Source organism: Gavia stellata, chromosome 24 (genome assembly GCF_030936135.1).
Source record: "Gavia stellata isolate bGavSte3 chromosome 24, bGavSte3.hap2, whole genome shotgun sequence".
Taxonomy (NCBI): Eukaryota; Metazoa; Chordata; class Aves; order Gaviiformes; family Gaviidae; genus Gavia; species Gavia stellata.
The window spans coordinates 3,526,813-3,548,459 of NC_082617.1; the positions used below are offsets into that span (position 1 = coordinate 3,526,813).

The 21,647-nt window shown below is 63.0% G+C and overlaps 1 protein-coding gene across 1 annotated transcript in view; it reads right to left on the reverse strand.

Annotated features, from left to right (window-relative positions):
- Positions 1-18,085, reverse strand: part of NIBAN2 (niban apoptosis regulator 2) — a 32,539-nt gene extending 14,454 nt beyond the window's left edge. The window contains exons 1-2 of the mRNA XM_059829030.1: positions 18,031-18,085; positions 1,053-1,183 (exon numbers count right to left, since the gene is read on the reverse strand). Coding sequence (XP_059685013.1) covers positions 1,053-1,183; positions 18,031-18,085 — 186 coding nt within the window. The remainder of the gene's footprint in view (positions 1-1,052; positions 1,184-18,030) is intronic.
- Positions 18,086-21,647: the final 3,562 nt, after the last annotated feature.

The following is a 21,647-nucleotide window of genomic DNA, read 5'->3' on the forward strand; positions in this document are numbered from 1 at the left end:
GCTGATGGCATCTACCAAATTGCGAGGGAACCAAGGGACGCCTTGCCGAGGACGCCTGGGCGCCCAGCTCCTGCCCAGGAACCTCCACACCTTTATTTTGCTCAACACACCCAGCACCCAGGCAGCTTTCAGAGGAAATGGGGCACATCCAGGTGTCTGGGCAAGGTGTCACCTTCATGGGTTGGCCAGAAGGACAGCCACTGTGAGCACCCAGGGCTCAAGTCTGATCTCATGAGTGCAATCTCTAGATTTCTAAAAAACCACCACTTTAAGCCCCAGACAAAAGCAGAAGCCTGTCTCCACGTGCAATCACATCTCCTCCTGCTTTCAAGGAGCACCCACAGGACGGCGGCTCCACCGACCCGGCCAGGGAGGAACCCCAAACCCTGTCTGCCGGCAAGAAGCTCTGGCTGGCATGCATCTGCCTCTGGAGGTGGGAGGGGAGGGCAGGATCCGTCCCCGGTGCTGGAGCCGCAAGCAGCAAGTGGGGAATGCTTGGAGACCTTTTGCCAGGCAGGAGAAAGGCGGCTGCTGGTGATCAGACTCGGAGCCACCTCCTCTTCTCCCGCGGGGTCAGGGATGTCTTCCAGGGGTTTTCTAGCCCTCTCTGGGCTTTTGCCTGAGCTGGAGCATGGCTTGCACCCAGGAGCAGGAGGAGGACAGCCCAGCACACCCCGCTCGGGGCCTCCCTGGGCACAAGGGTCCTGGTTGCTCCTGCCAGCCCTGGGATCAAGCATACTCATCCACGGGGCTGCAGCCAAAAGCCAGCCTTGCCCCTGCTTGCTGGGTGTGCTCGTTGCATGGGACGGGAAAGAAAACCTTCGGAGTAGCCCCACGTGCTGCACGGACAGTGCATGACGCCACGGGGATGGGCTGGACCAGTGGCACAAGGGCTACATGCCTTCCCAGCAGGGCTGAATGGGGAAAAGGAACATGCTTGGGCTTTGGGGAGGACGTCGGTCCGCACCCGCTGGGCATGGGATGGAGCTCCCCGCCAGCTCCAGACTCAGCGTCCAGCCACAGCGACTTGTCATGCAGAGCCGGGCTCTTACCTTGCGGTGGAGCAGCTGGGCCTGCGGCCCTCCATTGCCTTCGATCTCATAGCGGACGCTGTTGAAGAGCGCTACACCGTACTGCTCCTTGTAGTACCGGCAAAACTCCCCCAGCACCTTCCCTGTCTTCTCTGCAAGGAGAGAGCAGAGCAGTGTTAGGCAGGGGCTGGTTTTGGGGGGTGTCCTTGCTGCAAACCCCCCCAGCACCCCACTCAGACACCTTCCCCCTGCCCTCCCCACCCACCCAACACCTCCCGTCACCCTCCTGCCCACTGGAGTGGGCTTCGGTGCAGGGCCACAGCCGAGCCCGCTGCCCTCTGCCCTCCCCATCCAGCCCAGGGACCAATTTGGGGTCAGCACCATCTTTTTTTGGCCTTTCATGTTAATGCCATGGATTCCTCTCCCCGGCAGGAAATTCCTGACATTAAGCTGATTCCGGCGATGCTGACGGCTTCCCGTGCCTTGTGCAGCTCCCCGGCCCCCCTCCGACTGCCTTGGCCGGCTGAGACTGCGGGGCAACCCCCCATTCCCCAGCCCCAAGCATCACCCACACCCCCCTGACCCCACTGTGCCCCCATAAGGGCCATCTTACAGAGGGGCTGGGCAGCTCCAGGCTCTGCAGCCAGCGATGCTGGAGGCCATGCAGGGAGATTCGAAGGGGAAAGGACAGCCTGGCCCCCACCATGTTCCCCATGTCACATCCCCCCCGTGAGAGGCAGGGACCCCCACCAGGACCCCCACCTCCAGACCAGGGTGAGCCCGAGGCGCTGGGACAGCTTGAGCTGCCGGGTGCCCCCCTGCACCCCACAACGGAGGAGATCCCCTCCATCCCGCGGGCAGTCCCGAGGCAGCCCCCTTCCCTGGCAGCCCCCTGCCCCTCGATGCACTGGGGGGGGACAACACTGCAAACCCACCCCCCCAGCAGCAGGGACGGTGCTTTCCCAGCCCTGGGGTGACAGCCATGGGAACCCCTTGTTCCTGCTGGGACATCAGTCACAGTGGGGGAGCAGCACTGTGACCCCAACCTTTGCCAGCACCCCTGCCCCTTGTGCACCCTGCGCTGTGCCCTAAACCCTGCCCGATGCAGCACCCTGCCCCACACAGCACCCTGCCCCATGCAGCACCCTGACCCACATGCATCCTGAGCGCCCTGCCCCACTTGACACCGTGCCCCACACAGCACCCTGACCCATGCAGCACCCTGACCCACATGCATCCTGCCCCACGCAGCACCCTGCCCATGCAGCAAACCTGCCCCATGCAGCACGCTGCCTTCTGCGCTCCCCACCCCAGCTCCAGACCCCACGTGGGGCTCCTACACCAAAAACACCATCACAAAGCATCACAGGTCCGGGGAGGCAACTTCCCGGAGCTGCCTTTGGCACACGGGGCCTCTACTTTGAATTTTGCTCTCAACTTTGCCCCAGAGCCTGTGAAAAGGAAAGAATTTGAGTCGCCTCCAACTATTTCCGACGGCTCAGCCTCTGCCAGAGCGCTGGCGATGGGCGCGGGGAGGAACGATGCTGGCTATGCATCCCCAGTGCAGGAGCCAGCACGATGCTGGGGGCATGAACCCAGACAAAACAGACCCTCGCGCCGGCCCCGGCACAGCTCTGCGGGAGCCAAAATCTGCAGCAGCAGCCGCCCCGGAGCCGCGCTCGCAGCCAAGCCGGTGCAAAGGAGCAGCTTGCTGCAGGGTGCTGCAAACTCCCATGGGATGAGCAGCTCCAGAGGAAAATGCCACCCGAGGATGGTGGCTGGGGGCAGATAAACTCAAGCCCGAGGAGATGCTGGCACTGCCAGCACTGTGACGGGAGCAAACACCATGGGCCAGCATCTTGCCACGCCAGGGCTGAAAATCCCTTTACATTTAAGCAACGTTTTTTCACAGTAAAGAACGAGACGCCTGCTCGTCCCAGCAGAGAAATTCCTCACCCCCGATTTTGGCATTTTCTCCTGAAAAAGAAAGCGCTCACAGTCACGCCGCGCTTGCATCTGCGCCGCACCTCTGTTGCAACTCCCGTCTACACAACTGTATGATTTTGGCTGGGGCTCTGGGGCGATGCTGACAGCTGAGATTTAAAAGGACATTTTGAGGTTTCATTTCCTTTCAGTTCATGGGAAAAAAAGAGCCCCCGGTCCCCGGGCAGGCGAGACGGCTTAGTCACTCATTCTTCCCTGATTAACGATGGGGCCAATTAGGAGGTCTTAAGTAAATGGAAAAGCAAAAGTCGATTACTTGCAGACATTGAAACAAAAGATTTGCCGTCAAATAGCCAAGGTGACTAAATCTTTCCCAGCCCAGCAAGGCCCTCCAGGGTGCAAAGGGGTGCTGAGGGCCACCGATGCTCCCTGCCCAGTGCCCCTGGCTGCCCCACCAGCCACCACGCTCAGCCCCGGGGAGGTGAGAGGAGGCTGGCAGGCACCCACGGGGGGTCAGGAGGAGGTGGCCGGCAGTGTGGCAAGGAGGTGACACAAGGTGACACTAGATTTGGCAAGACCTGGACCACTCGCGGTGGTACGGCTGGGCTTTGCTTGAGAGCAAAGGATGGAAAGCTCACGCTGATATTGCTGGTGGGTGCCCCGACCCTCCCACACCCTGTGTGGGGCTCACGTGTCCCACATGGGAACCGGCCAAGCCACCCACTGGCTCCTTCACCAGGCTGAACAAAACCTCCCGGCAGCGCTGGGGGCTACCGAGAGCATTCCACCCCCTTCCCCGGGTGTACAACCGAGGCCACCCATGAGCGGCCATCCCTCCATGAGCCACTTCAGCTGCACGCCCAGCCAAGAGCTGGAGAGGTCTGGGGACCCGGCCCCTTGCCAGTGCTCCCCACCAGCCGTGGCAGGGCGAGGGAGGGATGGGGCTCAGCTGGCTCCCACCCAGCCACCGCCCCATCCTGGGTGCGGGCTCAGACACCCACAGCAATGCGCTTCGGCAAGCTGGCTGCACACGCAGGGACCTCACAGGGCGGTGCTGGGTGTCCCCAGCCACCTACAGACAGCGCTTTCCCACTGCTCCGGGTGCCACCACCCCGGTCCCCGTCACACCGAGCCCCGCACGCTGCAAACGGCACCGTGCAGAGGTGCCGGTCCCCGAGGAGCTGGGGTTGCCGGGCCAGTGCGGGCTCCGGCACTTCCCTCTGGTTCCTGGCAAGGCAGGGCAGGGGGAAGCCACCAGCTTTGTGGTCGCAGAGGGGTGCCAACAGCACCCACCAATGCCCGGCTCAGCAGGATCCCCAGCGCCAGCACCTCTGATCGCAGACTTCATCTGTTCCTCGGCCTCCGGGTTCCCCTCCTTCCCTCCCCAGCCGTCCCCATGACTAATCCACACGTGGCGGCTGCAGGAGGAGATAAAGGGGCTCTGCAGTAGCCGGCTTTGCACGGGGAGGACAGAGAAAGGGCTCTGGGCATCCCAGCCACCGGGCAAACCCCCGAGGCCAGGCTGGACACGGGGCTGGGTGAGATGCTGGGAGCAAGGAGTAGGGACCAGCTATGCCACATCAGTTCCGCACCCCCAGCCACGCTCCAGCCCTCCCTGCCTGGCTGCCAGGGACCCACAGCCCCCGCCATCACCCACCCAGCCAGCACGGGCACGGCAGGGCAAGCAGCTCCTGTGGGGACACCCTGGCAGAGGGACGAAACAGGCAACACAGGTTTGCCCTTGTCCCAGATGACGCCCAAGGACCGTGGAGCCCGAGGCTCGTCTGGGTGAAACCGGCCGGGAGAGGCGGCTCCGGCTCCTGCCCACCCCCCCAACCAGTCGTGCCACTGCAGCCGTCACCGAGCCCAAAGCAGCGCCAGCACAACGGCACGGGCTGGATGGGAAGGTAACAGCCCCGGAGCAGCCGGTGCCACCGGCGATGCAGGTTGCACCCCCAAAGGCACGTGCAGCCCTCGCATATTGAGAGGTCACGGCCCGGCCAGAGCAGCCCTGGTCCAGTTTTACTCCCTTTGACCCAGGGCAGGAGGTGGATTTCACCCTCAGAAGGATCCCAAAAGCCTCAGCAAGCTGCCCAAGCTGTCCAGCAGCCTGGCTGCCTCCTGCCCTTGGAAGCATCTCCAGCACCAGCAGTAGCCCCACACATGCACAGATCAAGGCAGAAGCCAGCTCTTATCCTGACCTCCTGTATGACCAGGGCCAGCCCCAGCTCCAGCACCTCTTAGAGTAAAGCCAAGGGGAAAAAATGAGCCATGAGCTCCAGGTCTAGCCCAGAGACCTTATCGCCTGGAGAACAGTATGGACAGCTTGACTGTATCCTTCCCTCCAGCTGCCTGTATTTGCTGCCTGCAGTTTGTTTCATCGCGATGGGGAGACCGGGGCTCCAGAAACACCAGCCTGGCAGCCCCTGGCTTGCAGAGAGCCCTGCCGGCACGAGTGTGTGGCCGGAGCTCATTTTCCTCATTACGCTCGAAATCATGTGAAAATGAGAGTGATGCTTTAAATAGCCCAGGCTGTGGCCGGCAGAGTCAGCAGATCTGGCAGCAGGGAGGTCAGATCCTGCACAGGTTTTGCTGCACAGTTTGCTTGGCCATCACCCAACAGCAGTGCCCTTCTTGCTCACCGTCCTCTCGCCGCAGCCATGACCTATGGAGGTATCTGCAGGATCAGAGCTGCCGCAGCATCACAGCATGTCCCAGGTGGGACAGAGCCCGGCAGGGACAGGGACATGGCTCAGCCCAGGTGGCTCCCTGGGGCCGGGGACCAGCTCGGCCTCCCCCAGCACTGGGCTGAGCTGCATGCAGCCGGGCAGGCTCCACTGGGGATACTTGGCAAAGCTGCTCTTCCGATGAGCATCCCTCCGTACCCCTTCAAAGATACCCATTAAGCTGAGGTTGGGGATGTCCTTTCCCCTTTCCTGACTTGCCAGGATCTTGGGTGGGCAGAGGGTGCACTGCTCCTCTGCACCCAAAGCAGCCTTCACCCCTCCGCGCCTACCAATAGCCAGGCCAAGGTCCTGGCAGCCGTGCCTTTGGGGACGCAGAGCTGCCTCCCGCTCCCCGGCTCCCCCCGCGCTGGCCTGGCTGACCCCTGGGGCATGGCCACCATGCTCGTGGCCACCATGCCCATGGGGACAGGGAGCGTGTCCCCAGGGTGGCATCGTTGCAAGCATGCATGGGCAGGGGGGAGCACCCCAGCTGCGCCCCGGGGATGGGGCTCTCCCAAATGCACCCCACAGGGTGGGGTGGGGACAGCAGGCACTGGGTGCTCTGTGGCTGAGCTGCTCATGCCCAAAGCAGCACATGTATCCACAAACCCATCCACAAACATGCACACTCATGCACACACACACGTGCATGCGTGAACATGCAACATACCCATGCACACTGCCATGCACACCCAGGTGCACACACACGCCCACACACGTACCCATACACACACACAGATGCAGATCCATGCACACACACTCATGAACACGCACACACATGCCCATGCACACCCATGCATACTCATGCACACACATGCCACGCGCACCCACACGCACCCATGCACACCCATGCACACACACGCACGCACCCCCAGGGAGGCTGGAGGCCAGAGTCTGACAAATCCGAGCAGGAACAGTCATCTGCAACCTTCCTTCAGCCCACATCCCGTTTTGCAAGCCCACAGCCCCACGTCTCTCGTGCCAGACACACCCTCCAAAGAGTCATCCCTCTGCTGAGAGGGGGTGAGGGGGCCTTTGAAATCCCAACCTTCCCCAGGAGCCCCCCTGGGAGCCCCCCTGGGTTTATGTAGCTGAGATGAGTGGGAGCAGGAGCAGCAGCTGGGAGCCGGCTGCCCAAGCCCTTGTGGGATGCCGCAGGGATGCCTCACCAGAGGCAGGGAATTTTCCCCCTGGTCCAGAAAAAAAAAAAGAAAAAAAAAAAAAAACAACGGACAAAAAAGCTCATTGAAGCAGAGCCCCTGGGCTGTGGCCCCCGCACTCGGGACGAAACCTCGCCTGGCTCATTTTCCCCGGCCCCCGCGGGACAGCCTGACTCAGCGGGGCTGCAGGAAAGCCCCAGCTCCCCCCCGACTCCACGCAGGCGTGCCTGTGTCCCCTCGCTGTCCCCTCGCTGCCGCCAGCTCAGCAAGGGGATGATGGCATGGGGTTGCGTTTGCAGAGCAACGGAGGAGCAGACACCCGGGGGGGGCCATGCCATCACGTCCCTTTGCCGGGTGTCCCTACCCCGGTGAAGGTCACTCGGTGCTGTGGTGCTGATGGCTCGTGCCATGGTGGCGATGGCCCGTGCCATGGTGGCGATGGCCTGTAGGCCATCCCGCTGGCAGGGAACCCATGAGTAGCATGTGCTGGCCCGGCCAGACTTGCCAAGGCTGCCGGGGAAGGAGTTAATCACTAATTTAGCCAGTAAATGATTAGCGAGCGGGGGCGGGTTGCTGGGGGGAGCGCAGGCTCCCAGCAGCCCCAGAACCGGTAGCACTGACAGGGACATCCACGGGCTGGCACACGGTGCCACCAGCCCGGCCAGCCCACACCCCGGGGAGGCAAGAACGGACAAAAGCCAATTTCCACCCAGATAAAGGCAGCAAAACCAAAAGGGCTGCTCCTCGCCCGGCCACCGGCTCCTGGGCATAGGCAGGGGTGCCGGTGCAGGCGGTGGGGCACTGCTCACCAGGACAGCCCTGCGGCATCCCCGGCTGTCTCCAGCGTGCCGGGGAGCGGCTGCCTGGCCAGCGGTTCCCATGCCCGGCATCCAAGGCGGGTAGTGGAACCGCCGGCACCCTGCCAGCCGGCGGGAGAGGAGCCGGGGAGGACGGGCAGCACTGCAGTGCGCATGCTGCCCGGAAAGTCACCCAAGCACCGACTTTCCGACGCCAACCCCCTGCCTCAGCCCTGCCACTCGTGTCCCATTCCCAGGCTGCTCTGGTTCTTCCCGGAGACCCGGGAGGACAATGAGGGTGGCTCTTCCAGCCAGGGAAACCAGGGACAAGGCCACCGCAGGGAGGTTGGTGCCACCGGCTGTGCGAAGGGTGCCCGGGTCATGCCGTGCAGCGGAGCTGCTCCAGCAATCCCGCACCGCTGCCTGGTCTAAATGCGCCTGAGGGGTTTGCTCGCTGCCCCTTGGCTGCCCTCGCGTGCCCCAAATCCTGGCATCACGCAGACAGTGTGTCTGGGCATCCCGCACCGAGGGTGCACAGCACGCTGGGGAGGGGGTGCACAGCATGGCAGGAACGGGGTGCACAGCATGGCGAGGACAGGAGGAACCGGTTCAGGGTGCACACATGGATGGGGTGCACAGCACGCTGGGGATGGGGTGCACAGCATGCCGTGGAAGGGATGCACAGCATGCCACGGATGGGGTACACAACACAGCAGGGAGAAGATGCGCAGCATGGCAGGGATAGGGTGCCGAGTCGGATCTCAAACCAGCAGCACCCTACGAGCCCTGAGCACCACCCGCAGCTGCTGAGCTGGGAATGGCCCATGGACACAGGCTGTCCCCGCCGGCACGGAGCCCCACTGCTGTGCCACCCGCCCTGCCCACAGGCTCGCCCCGCCGCAGTGATGCACCCGGCTCAGCGCAGGCTCGTCCCTACGAGATCTTAGGAAAGGCAGTGTGACAGGACACACGATGGCTCTGGGCAGGCTGAGCATCAGCAATGCAGTGACAACCAGCAGAAGGGATGGTGCAAGAGGTGCTGCTGGCAGCACCGAGAAGAGCCGAGAGCCACTGCATCTCCCTGCAGGGAGCCGGGCAAGCATTCCGCAGCACCCATGGGTGCACCCGAAGGGTTAAGCCCCAGCCGGCAGTTTAGGGTTTAGGGAATTTGAATCTGAGTTCATTTCCACCCAGAAAACACAAACTCCTTCACATGGGCCTGACTCAGCCCGGCAGAGCATCCCCTGAGCATCCCCCGGGAGGGGGGTTCCAGCACGGGCTCCCAGGGCAAGACCAGGGCTGGGGGGGGTCGGGCACTGTCTCCCCACCCAGGGGGGGACACAGTGGCAGAAAAGGGGCTGAAGGAGGGTTTGTTCTTTGTAAAAGCAAAACCCGGGGGCTGACTCGGTAGTGCTTCATGTTTTCCCCTCTCATACGGACCAAGAGAGACTAAAACAGGGAAAAACAAACTGGGGGGGGGGGAAGCAAAGTCTGGGGGACAGTTTCGCCCTTACCTCCCTGCACCCAAATGAGCCCTTCACACAAACCCACCCAAAATCAGCCCGGGGCGTTTCTGCTCCAGGGCGCTATTGGGATTTAGGTTCTTTACAAGGATTTATCTGCTCCAGGTGCCTGCCCCTGCTCTTTGTACACTCCACTGCCGCCTGCACCCGGGGCACAGCTCAGCACCGGGGGTCCCGGCAGGACAGGGACCACCGCCTGGCTCCAGCACTACTCCAAAATCCATCAGGAATATTTTCAGCTACAAATCAGCTCAGAAGCACAGTCCGGGTGGAAAGGGGACGCATCCTGCCACCCCCTCGGCAGCAGCCTCGTGCGGCTCCGCGGCCGGCAGTGCCGGGGATGAGACGGCGGCCGGCTGCCCTCTGACTCAGGCCATTGAGGGGAAGGGTGGGCAGGACGGGGGCTGAGCAGCAGGAAGGGATGAGGCAGCGGAGCCTTGGAGGAGAAACCAGATGGGCCCAGGCCTGAACCGGTTCATCCTCTCTCGCCCTGCCTTTGCCGCGCACGGCTCTGCCCCCGGATGAGTCAGAAGCGCCCGTAGTGCCAGCTCAGGGCTGGGGCACCCGTCGGGGACACGGCTCTCTGCTTCGCCGCCTGCAAGGTGCACCCTTCACCAGCACTCAGCACCCTGCGGCATCCCCCATCCCGACTGCTGGCAGCACCCCGTATCCCCGGGGATGTCCTGGGGATGCTCCCGCGGGGTCTGTCCCCACCATGGCAGCACTCACCCCGTCTCCCAGCACCGCGCCCAGCCGCGGTGGTTGCACAACGCCGCTCCCCTCCCAGCCCAGAGCAAACAAACCTGCCGAAGCAGAGCCATGCCCGGCACGGCTGCAGGAGGATCTAAAGCAGACCACGAAATCCACAGGGCCAAAAATGAAGCAGCACATTCAGCAGCGGCTCCTCAACCTAGGAACAGCCGAAAAACCCTGACGGCACTCTTGACCGCCCTTTGGACACTGCTTCCCAATCCCAACCACAAAGCCGGACTCAGCCCCCTGCATCAGCCCCACTCCCGCAGCTTGGGGCCACATCCAGCCCAGCAGGCGAGGGATTAGCGTCCGGCTACGTGCTGGCGGGTGTTTTCCCGTGGCGTGGATGCCGGTCTCCCGCTGCTCCCCGGGAACAAGGCTGCTGCGGGGCTGCGTGCAAGGAATGTGCATGTGAATAACAAACAGCGTTCGGGGCCTTTGAATCTCTCCCGAGAAGCCGCTCAAGGGCTGGACTGAGCCCAGGCAAGATGTCTGCCCTGAACCTCCCTGCCCAAACAGCTTCTGAGGGATGGGGGCAGGAGGAGATGCCCCCCTGCCCACCCAGCCCTGCCTGATCCAGGCAAGACCCTCCTGCCCCATCCCTTCCCCTTTGAGCAGCCTTGCCTTCAGGGGTGATGCTCCAAAGCCACGGGGCGCAGGTGCCCACGCGGGCACCCCAGCTGGGCTAAACTCACCCCCGCCCAAAGTGCCACCTGCCCGGTGGACACAGGGACCAGGTTCAAGCACACCAGAAGAGGTGATTGCACTTGCAGGACAGTCAGGATACATCCCACAGGCGGGGAGGTGGCTGCAGAGAGATGAAGCAGCTCTGTGGAGCAGCTCAGCTTAAGCTGGGTACTGTTCCCAAAACCCTGCGCTGAACCAGTACCCACTGCCCTCATCCTGGCTGCAGTCACATCACCCCACATGTCCCTTGCCCCCCAGAGTCCTGCCAGTCCCTGGCCAGGCTGGAAAAGAGCTGCCAACCCTTTGGTGCTCAACCTATGGCGGGTGCTGCCCCGCAGCAGGGTGGGACCCAGCATCACCCTTCCCCAGATAAGGGCCTGCTCATCCACCAGCACCGGCCCGGCAGCATTGCATCCGCTCCGGCGTGGCGCAACCCCGACCGCGGCTGAGTCAACGCCGGGGCGCAGGCAGTGCCGCTGTGGGGTGATGCACCAGCAGCAGAGTCCTTTGGGCACCCACGTGGGGCCCCGCGGCACCTGGGAGCTGTGGGACCAGGGGGGTCCCCAAGGCAAAGGGGACAGATAAACTTGGGTGTCTCTGGGTCTCTGATGCTCTGGGTGCTGGGGACAGCAGGGGGTCCTTGCTCTGGGATGTCCCAGCAAATGCTTCTGTGCTCAGCAGGGACCAAGCAGCCGCCCCCCCCCCCCCCCCCCCCCGTGCCCAGCCCCAGGGAGAGGAGCTGAACCTGGCACACTTTCCCTCCGCTGAGCTGGTCGGTGCCAGCGGGAAACCCAATCCAGCACCATGGGAGGAGACCAAACAAAGACTTTTATGTACATCAAAAAAAAAAAAAAACCCAAACCCCAAACCTAAAACCCAAGAGGTATTTGAACAAAACAGCCCTGAGCCTGTCCTGGGCTCTGCCACAGGCTGTGCTGCTGGGGGGGGTCCTGTGCCCGGCTCCTCCGCAAGGCCAGAGCAGGACAGAGGGTCTCCACCTGCCCCACAGTGCCCGTCCCGCACCATGCCCTCCGCGCCTGCTCCCTCCTCCCCATGGAGGGTGATGCCCCGGCCGGGGGTGGCCACGGGCTCAGCGTCTCCCACGGCCAAGGATGCTCCAGAAGCACCACGGTCCCTGGTGAACCATGGACACCCCGGGCTGATGGGCACCTGCCCCGTGGGGCTGGCAGCCAGCGCCCGGTGGCATGGAGCATCACCGGTGCCTTCCTTGCTGCGGGAGGGTGGGCAGCAGCCAGCAGAGCAAAGTGGCTCCTAGGCAGAGGCAAGGCAGGGATGTTCCCAAAGCAGGGATGTTCCCAATGTGGGGATGTTCCTAAGGCAAGGCTTTGTCCTGGTCTCAGCTGATGCCCTGCATGTGTTGGGATCAGAGGAACAGGCTCAGGATGCTTCCCATGGCTGAGCCACCACTGCTTTGGATGTCTGGGAGCTGGCAGCCCTGCTCTGCTGCCCCCCGCACAGGCACTGAGGTCACCCCAACTTTGGGGCACATCCCTTCATGCAGAGAAACTCTCCAAGGGGCATCGCACCTAGCGCTGAGCACAGCTGGCAGAGGGAAGGAGCCAGGACAAGCGTCCTGTGCCCCAGGAGCCACCAACACAGGAGGGGAGGGAGGTCCTGCCCCAGGTCCCCTGCCAGCTCCAGGGCAGAGCATCCCACCCTGGGGACTCCCATAGCAGAGGTGTCTGAGCCCCCCAGAGCAGTGCTGGGAGCCCAGCTGCAGGCAGGGACAGATCCCTGCCAGGGAAGGGTAGGAGGGCACAGAGAAGGGCACTGGGCTCTACCAGCCGGAGCCGGGACCTGCGCTCAACGCTGCTGCCCTTTCCCTTTGAAAAGGGGGAAAAGGTGGAGTTTTACTCCTTCCTCCTCCTCCGGTCCGGGCAGGCTGGGAGGAAGTCTGCTTGCCATGAGCAGCTCAGCTCTGCCTCCTCCTCCCCTCCCGGCCCCCCGGCATTGGGGTCTCCATGGGGCAGCGGAGCTGGTGCGGGCACATCCAGGCACGGGGCAAGGCTCAGGGGCCAGCCAGGGGCTGGGGAGGGGGCACAGCTGCTGCTTGGGGACCTCACGGCCGGGCACCTGCTGGGCTCCGGGGGCTGCAGTGCGAGGGTGCAGTGACGCCTTCTGCAAAGCGGGTGGTCGGACCAGACTTGGGTCCTGCAGGGGCAAAGTGGGTGCTCAGCCTCGTGCTGGAGAGCTGGTGCTCACCTGCCTCCAAACCTCACCCTGGCAAGCTCCCGTGGATAAGCAACCCTGGATCCCTCCAGCCCTTCTGCCTGCTGAAAAGCTCCGAGACGCGGAGTCCAGGGTCCTGGCGGTGTGGAAGGCGAGAGCCCTGTGCTGGGAGCAGACAGCTTTCCAGCTTCCCCCCATCTCCCCACTCGTTGGGAGCAGGGGCAGGGCAGCTGTAAGAGGGGTGGAAATGGGACGGGTGGATCTGACGCTGCTCCTTCTCCACGGGCTGGGACCAGGCTCCTGCCCACGAGGCCAGCTGCAGCGTCTGTCCATGGGACCCACCACCCATTGCACCCCCATGGGCCAAGGCTGTCTGCACACCTAACCCTGGGCTCTTTTGGTGGCTGTTTTGGTGACTGTCCCCATGCCCATGTGGCACCTCTGCGGTTCCCAGCATGGGGCCGGACCGGCAGCGCCATGGCCACGGCAGAGCCATGGGTGGGAGCCAGCACCTTGTTGCAACCTGCTGCAGGGCTCAGGCAGAGGGACGGGAGCCCATCAGTCCCCGGGAGGGTGGGACAGAGCTGACAGGGGGTGTGCCGAGAGGCGCCGAGCCTCCCTGGGCTCAGAGCCAGCCTCTGCAGTGATTTGGGGACGGGAGGGAGGCAAAGGCTTGGGAAATCCCAGCTCTTGGCTGTGCTTCCCTTGCTGGGTCCCTGCAATGGGTTTAGGGGTGTCTGATACTGCAGTGAAGAGGGGTCCTGGCCTGCGGGGTGCTTTTCTCTCCCTGGGCTGACCGGAGGGCCCAAGGAGAGCTCTCAGCTGCGATGCCAGCTCTGCTCCTCCTGCTCCAGCTCTCCTGCTCCCAGGCAGAGCAGGGATGCCCTCCTTGCGTGCCCCAGCTTGCTCAAGGCAAGGCCTTTGGATAAGCCCTTGCTGGGGGAGGCAGGGAAAGCCCCCGCAGGAGGGAAGGCAGGCTCTGCCCCAGGGCTAAGCACAGGCAGGGCCAGGAGGGCTCCCACCTCCTGCCCACGTGGGATGGCCACCAGCACAAGAGGCCCCCGCAGCCAACGATGTCCCCTGCCCCAACACGCTGGCTCCGAGCGAGCCCCGTGCCCCGACACGACGGCTGCAGGTAAGCCCCGGCTTGCCAGAACCAGCCCTTCCCCGCTGGCAGGGAGCCCTGACATGCCAGGGGAGTTATTTATTTAACGATGAAAGAAGACACACACTTCGTTATGAGAAACCACTCTACATCTCCAGCACATTGCAGCGCCGATCCCTCAGAGCCTCCCTGCATTGCTCCCCGCCCAGGGCAGGGTGAGGGTTTCAGCCTCGAGACCAACCCCAGAGCCCATCACCAGCAGCCACCGCCTCCCACGCTGGCTTGAGCTGATCTGTGGCCGAGGCTAGGAAATGAGTGTCGCGCTTAAGGAAGCCACGACAAACCTCTTCCAGCTGCTGGCAACCTCACCCGCCGCGGCACACTGCAGCCAGGCGCCTTTCGGTGTTTGCCGGGCACCTCCGGAGGCAACCCCGCAGCCCATCCTCGCGGCACCCAGCCTCCCAGCAGCAGAAGGATGCTCCTTGGCGGCATCAGGGATACGCAGCCACCGATGCCCGACAAGGCTCGTTGGAGCGGAAAGGCTGTGGGTCCGGCACCAAGGGTGAGGCTCAGTGTCACCTCTGCCACCGTTGCGTGGGCTGGTGTCTGTAGAAGTCCCACCCCAAATTAACAGCTGGTTTACTCAGCAATTAACGGGCTGGCGACTCCCTGGAGATGCCAGAACAAGGTGTGAGCTCCCAGGGACCCTCCCTGCGCTGCCACCCACCTCCCCATCCCTCTGGCCACGGAGGCACCCAGCAGCTCGGGACCACCAGCCCCGCGGGGCAGAGCCACCCAGCTCCTGCCAGCCCTCACCCCCCTGGAGAAGGGGTCTGTGGGGCTGGGACGCATGAGGAAAGGAGTTATTCCAGCAGGAGGGAAGAGCTTCATCCAGCCCCTTGCTGAGGGCACCTATTGCCCTGGACAGGAGGGGACACTGCACAAAAACCCAAGGCACCCAGTGACATCTCGGCTCTCCCAGGAACCCTGGCAGGACACCCCATGCCTGCCACCCTCGCGTGCCCAGGCGATGGTGCCTGTGCTGGGCATCCTTGCACAAGGAGAGGAAGCTAGTCCCTGCTCCAGCCCGCGGAGCAGGTCGGGAGCAACTCCCAACCCACGTTTAGGAGGAAGAGGAGGAGGAGGGCAGCCGAAGGGTGTTGACAAACAAGCTGGATGACTCAAGCCAGGACCATCTTGGAAGCAGGGTGGCAGAAGGAAGTGCTTACTGGCTGCCCCATCACCACAGCTCCCCAGGCCATAGAGACCCCGAAGAAAGGGATGCAGGAGCTGCAGGCAGCACTGCCCAAAAACCACCCCGGCGCAGATCACACCCCCTGAGCTGCCCTGTCGGCCCCAGCGCAGTGGGGCATCGCCGGTGCTGGCAGAGATGCTGCCTGCACGCCTGCTCAGGCAGCAGGAGAGCGGTCCAGCCCCACCAGCATCAGCAGTGGGGGGAAAGACCCTGGTCGTGAGCCACCAACACACAAGTCACGGGCGTGTGGCTCATGACCTCCAGGAGATGTTGGCATCAGCCTCACCGCAGCCACCGCCACGTGGGCTGGGACACAACATGGGACCTTTGCAGCACGGCTTTGATGGCAGAGGTCCCGATGCAGGTGGGACCACGCCGTGCATGGAACGGGAAGGCTTTTCGCCACCTCCCTCCTGCCTTTAACCCACCTGCAGCGCTCACAGCTCTGCTCCCAGCAGGGGGAAAGGATCTGGCCCAGGCTCTCACCATCTCCCCACAGCTCCAGGGCTTGCTGCGTGCCCAGCCGGCACAGTTCTGCTGGTGTAAGGGGGCTGCAGCCACGGGGAACATTGCCAAGCCCAGAGAGCTCCCATCCCTGTTGCAGTTAGGGGTCACATCAGCCTGGGCAGCTCCTCCAAACTCCCCAAAGTTGGGAGGATAACTGAGAAAAGTTGCTTGGAGAGGGAATGGATCCCTCCCCGGGCGCCAGCAGGAGCAGCGGCAGCGGAGAACAGGCCGAGCTAGGCAGGAAAACCCGGAGTTTTCCCCACCGCGTTGCTTTGCATGCCTGACAGCATGTCGTGCCTTGCCTGTCGGGTTACGGCCCCTCCCAGCTCTGGGGGCTTTTCACCCAGCCAGGAGCCCGGGCGGAAAGCAGAGAGGTGCTTAGTGAACCCAGTGGGCTCCAGTCTCTCCCAGGGAGGTGTCCCAGCACAGCTTTGGGGCCACTCTACTCACCCCAAACCTTCAGAGCTGCAGCACAGTACAGGACATGTACCAGCCCAATCTCCACAACCCTATTTCACAGGAATCCTATTTTCCCCTTGAAAACTCATCTGCAGCCCCCAGTCCCCCCAAGCATGGTCTGAAACCCCTCAGTGTAATAGCTCGGTCTCTGCCAGGGTGCAACCATCCACCCTGGCCTTGCAAACACCGAATTTCTGGCCCAGCAGAGACAGATTCCTGCATAGGAAACCCAGCCGGGCTTTTCCTTGTTATTCTTCCCAGGCTCTTCAGGATTAAGATCACAGGGCTGGGACAGGGAGCGGTCTCTGTACAGAGAACCAGTAAGTTAAAGAGAGATTCGGGATGTGCTTTGGACCAGAACATGCTGCGGAGAGCAAGACTCGACACCGTGTTGTGCTCAGACCCAAGCCGGCGCAACTTCACGGATCAGCCGCGCTGAGGTTTAACCGTGCAACACGAAAACCCCACAGCGTGTTGCGAGCTCTCCTTCAAAGCTCGCAAACCTGCTGGCGTCCTGCTGAGCCGCATACCACGTAAGCATTCCTGCCAGGACGGCGGGGCCTGGCACGGCGGATGGGCTCCGCCGTACGCCGCGAGACATCGAATCCGTGTGCCGGTACCGTGGCAGCTGTACCATGCTGCTCCATCAGTGCCGGACCCGCAGCAGCTTTTTCCCCAAACCCTCGGGGAAAAAAAAAAAGGACTTCAGAGCCGCTCCCGGGGCTTTATGGCGGAGATGGAGGGAAGATACGGCAGGGCCACCGCCAAACCCCTGGTGCTCCCTGAGCCCTTGAGCTCTCCGCAAGGCGCACAAGGTCCAGCACGAAGCCACACTCCTCCGTGTCACCCGACTAGGTGCGGCTTCGCGGGGGGGTTGCTTTACCCGGCAAAGAGGAGGGTTTTTCAGCCTGGGGAGCTGAAACCAAAGCCGGAGCACGAAAGGGCTCAGAGGTCAGGTCCTGCCTGCTCGGGAGCCCCGGGGAGCGAAGCGCTCGCATCACAAGTGACGCAAGGCGGCTCGGCGGGGGCACAGCACCCCGACGGAGGGGTGACCCCACTTACAGGGGTCAAGCAAGTCACTGCAGGCGCCAATTAGCAGCCCTGCCCGCCCGCCGCCACCCTCCCAGCCATCGCTTCGCACAAAACCGTGCCTGTACAGAAGCCGTAATCCCACGTCCAGCGATTCCCAGGCGGCACCGAGCAGACGTCCCGCGGCGGGGGCAGAGGCGATGCCGGGCAGTCACCCCGGGACAGCCAAGCTCTCAATAACCACATTGTCACCCTTCCCCGTCCCACAGCGGTGGTGGGGGAACTGTTGCCTCCTGCCTGTGCCGGGGCAGGCCCAGGGGTACCCCAGGGGTGCAGCCAGTCCTTCCCCCCACCCCAGAGCCCCTGGGGGGGCTCCCCCAGCCCTGCTAAGGGGGAGAAAGTTCATCTGCCGGCCCAGCCCCAGCAAACCCCGTGTTGACAGCGGTTTCCCTGAACAGGACCCGGTTTGCCAGCACCTCTCCGGAGCCCAGCTCTCCCCCTTCCCTCCCCGCAGCCCGGGGAAGCTCAGCGCATGAACACGCTCCCCGGTCCCCGGAGCCAACACAAACACCCCCGGCACAACCCAGCCTTTCATTTGGGAGGCAGACAAGCACCTCGGGTGCCCCCCCGCCCCGCCCGGGCTGTGCCCAGCCAAGGGGACAGGCAAAAACACCGGGAAACTGCAACGTGGTGGAAAGAGAAAAAAAAAAAAAAGTAGTTTAAAGTCCGGGAGAGAGGGGGAGAGCAGGCGGGGGGCTCCCGGGAGCACGGAGGGGGGGATCTCTTCAACACCCGGGTTGAAGAGAGGGATGGGGAGAGCCCGGCTGGGATAAGGGGAGCGGGGGAAGCGCGCCCGGAGCTCACCCGCGATGTGCTGGCGGCGACCCTCGTCCAGGTGCGTGGAGACCACATCTCCCATGGCGAGCGGAGCCGGGCCGGGGCGGGCGGCGGCGGCAGGAGGAGGAGGAGGAGAAGGAGGAGGAGGAGGCGGAGGAAGGCAGCGCCCGGGGCGGTCAGGCAGCGCGGCGCCCCATGGCAGCCCCGGCCCCGCCGGCCTCCCCCGGCCACTCCCCCCGCGCCGCCCCGCTGCAGCCGCGCCAGCGCCCCGGGGCAGAGCAGCGCCCGCCGCCCCCGGCCCCGGCGTGAGTGAGTGAGTGTGTGTGGGGGGGTGTCCCCTCCCTGTAATTACCGCTCTCATTTGCTCGCTGGGGGATGGGGGAGGCTCAAGGAGAGCGGTTGTGCCCCCCCACCGGGCTGCCCCCCCCCCCGCCCGCGGGGTGCGCTGGGTGCTGGGAAGCGCCTCAGCCCCGCACGGCATCGCTGTGCCCCCCCCCGCCGCACACGCTGCGGGGACCCACGCCAGCTCCCGCGGCTGCTGGCGCCGGGCGAGCCAGCTCCGTCTGGGCAGCGGCCTCCGGGGCTCCTGACACCCGCAACACCCGCGCCCCCCGCCCCGCCTGCGCACCCGCGCCCGGCTCCTCCGCAGCCTCAGCCCGGGGCTCCTCGCAGGGCCGGGGCGGAGGGCGGCCGTGGGGCTGAGTGGGAGGCAGGCGAGGGGCCCCTCTCCCTCCCCCTCCCCGGCCTCCGGGCAGCCCTCATCGTGCAGGAGAATGGGATGGGAAAACTCAAGTTGCCTTAAAACACTCTCCGGCTATGGATTTTGGACCAGGAGCTGTTTGGCCCCACTCTCCCCGGGGTGGGGGGGAAGGCAGGAGGGGGCTGGCATCTCCCAGATCAACCAGCATCACTGGGGAGCTGGAGGGGACACGCAAAGTGGGATACTGGAACCAGTAACGCCCCACCAATCCGGCAAAATCCCCTCGCACACACTCTGCCGGGGCTGTAAACTGCCTGGCCGGACCCACGGGGTGCTGCTGGGCGGAGGGTGAGCTCCCAGGCCCGGGGCTGCTCGGCCAGGGAGGGAAGCAACCCGGGGCTGGGGAGCTGGAGGAAGCAGTGGAAAAGCTCCTCCTTCCTCTGCTGCTGCTGCAACTCCTCTCCCGAGAGCAACAGGCGGAAACAGCCTTCGCAGGATCCTCCACACGCTGCCTGGGCAGGATCCGGCTGGAGGAAAGGCCTCGCCTGCATCATTCCCAGACCCCTGAGCACAGGGAGCAGCCGGGGTGTGACCAAGGGAGGAAGAGGAGGAGGAAGGCAGAGGCCATGGCGGCGTGGCCAGAAAGTTCAGGCTGTTCCCAGCTGCAGGGCGGCTCCAGGGAGTCGCTGCCGAGGTGGATCCATGCCTTGGGATCGCTCCTGTCCCTGGGTGCTTCCAGACCGCTGGACTGGGCTGGGCAAAGCTCTGCTCAACCGCGGCCAGGTTGCTTGGCTAAGTCCAGGCCAGCCGCGTGGAAACGGCTCTGAGGTTGTTCCACGAGTCTTTTCCTGGGCTGGACTGTTTACCCGGAGGGAGGAGTGGAGGTGGCCAGTCCTGGAGCGAGGCATCCTGTTTATCCTGCCTGAAATAGCTCTTCTCCACCGGCCGCAGGCTGCCGGGCTGGGGAGGGGGACAGGAGGCTGCTCACACCTCTCCCTGCCCACTGCCACCAGCCCTGCCCCGAAACGGTGCCCACCGCCCGCTTGGCACTAACACCCATGGAGGGGGGACCAGGGGCTCCTTTCCCCGCACCGTGCCAGGGTGCTGTCACCCTGGGGCCAAGCATCCCCCTGGGCGGGGAGGGATGTGGGTGCTCCCATGCCAGGCCCAGCTCTGCTAAAGCCAAACACTCGACAGGAGGCCAAAGAACATCAGGACATCAGCTGGCATCCAGATGCCATCCTGCATCTGCCCTGGCACCCGCGGGAGCGAGGGCGGCCGGGTCTGCACTGCAGCTGGGGGCTGCTGGGGCTGGGGTATCCCCTGGGCTGGGCTCACCCCCCGAGGATGCCCCCCATGCATCAGCCCATTTCTATCTGGACAAGTTTCATACCCCTGCATGTCATTTCAAAGGGAAAATAATTTCAAAGCTGAAATATTTATCCTTTTCTCTTTGCAATGCCCTGTAAGAAGGCTTTACCCTTAGCAGTGGACTTGTCTGCAGTTTGTTTGCCTGGCCAAAACACTGTTGAAATCAAGGGATTCTCATGGGAAATTTAGCTACAGTGAAATCTTATTTCCAATAGAGAATCGTTCCACTGGAGGCTTTTAAATACTTTCCCCAGCACTGATCCCCGAGGAGTCTGGCTCTGAATTCATTTGAAAGTCTACCTTAGTGGGGTGATGGCATTTAAAATGTGGGGAAAATGCATCCCCCTCCCTCAAATTGAAAAAAAATGTGAATATCTATCCATGGTAATAACTTCATTATTAGAAACCAAGCTTCATTCCTTTAAAAGAAGCAATGTGTGGAGAATGATTGAGGCAGTGCAGAGTCCTGCTAAATAGACCAAGCAAGCAGTATAAGCCCCTTATTTTTGAAAAATCAATCCACATAAGCACTGGAGCACTACATACTGAGCCATTACCTGTCTTTTTTGCCCGCTGATGTTATTTCTTAAATAGAAGAAAAAAAAAAACCTAATGAAAAGGTAAAAAATAGAGAGCATTGATATTGTTGATTTGCAAACAGGAAGGTTATATTTGTGGCATGCAGAAATAGTGTGTCAACAGAGACTGGAGGCTGTAACGCAGACACAGAGGCTGTTTCTGGGGCTCGAAAAACCTCCTGAAGATGAGCACAACATCCCGGCACCATTAGTCAGCGCCGTGCGGTGATGCCGCGCCGAGCTTCTGCCGCAGGCTGGCTGGTGGCAGAGACAGGCTCAGCTGCTAAAGCTTGGGAGGGGGAAAGTAAAGGAGTTCTATGAAGGGTTTTGTCATAAGAGGAGGCGTTTGGAGGCTCAAAGCTCAGCACTGGCATTGCGTTGAGCACTTCTCAATGTATTGCCACGTGGCTACGTGCAGAGGAGATTGTCCCCAACGCAGTCCTGCTCAGGGTTTCCTCCATCCCCACCACCCCGCTGGGTCCCCGAGGAGGATGGGGACAGGGAGATGGGGAGGGTTTGTCCTTCCTCTCCTGCTGCTGTTTTCTGGGAGCAGCGCGGCACAAAGCCCAGCCCGGCCCAGCTCAACCGCTGAGCCCCATCTCGCCGTGGCCAGGCAAGGGGTGCAGACACAGCCCCCCACACTCTCCTGCCTGCCCTCCCAACTCCATCCTCCCCAAGGATATCTTTAAATTCAGCGCCCTTTGCATTGCCCATGTGCAAGGGTGGCTCACTCCTTTTGCACAGACACAGGCAAGCAGCTCCTGCCCACCGGCTCAGGCATCGCCCGTGCTCTCCTTCCCCACATCCCTCTGCAAAGGCACCGGCTCTGGGTGACGCCGCTGCCGAGGCTGGAGCTGAGCCCCGCTGGGTTCAGGAGCCCTCGGCAGCCCTGAGCAGAGGGAAAGCAAACGCAGCAGCTCCTGCGCCACACGTGATGCTCAAATAGGTTTAGCAAGCCCGGCCCCACGTCTGCCCCACGTGTTGGGGCTGCGAGT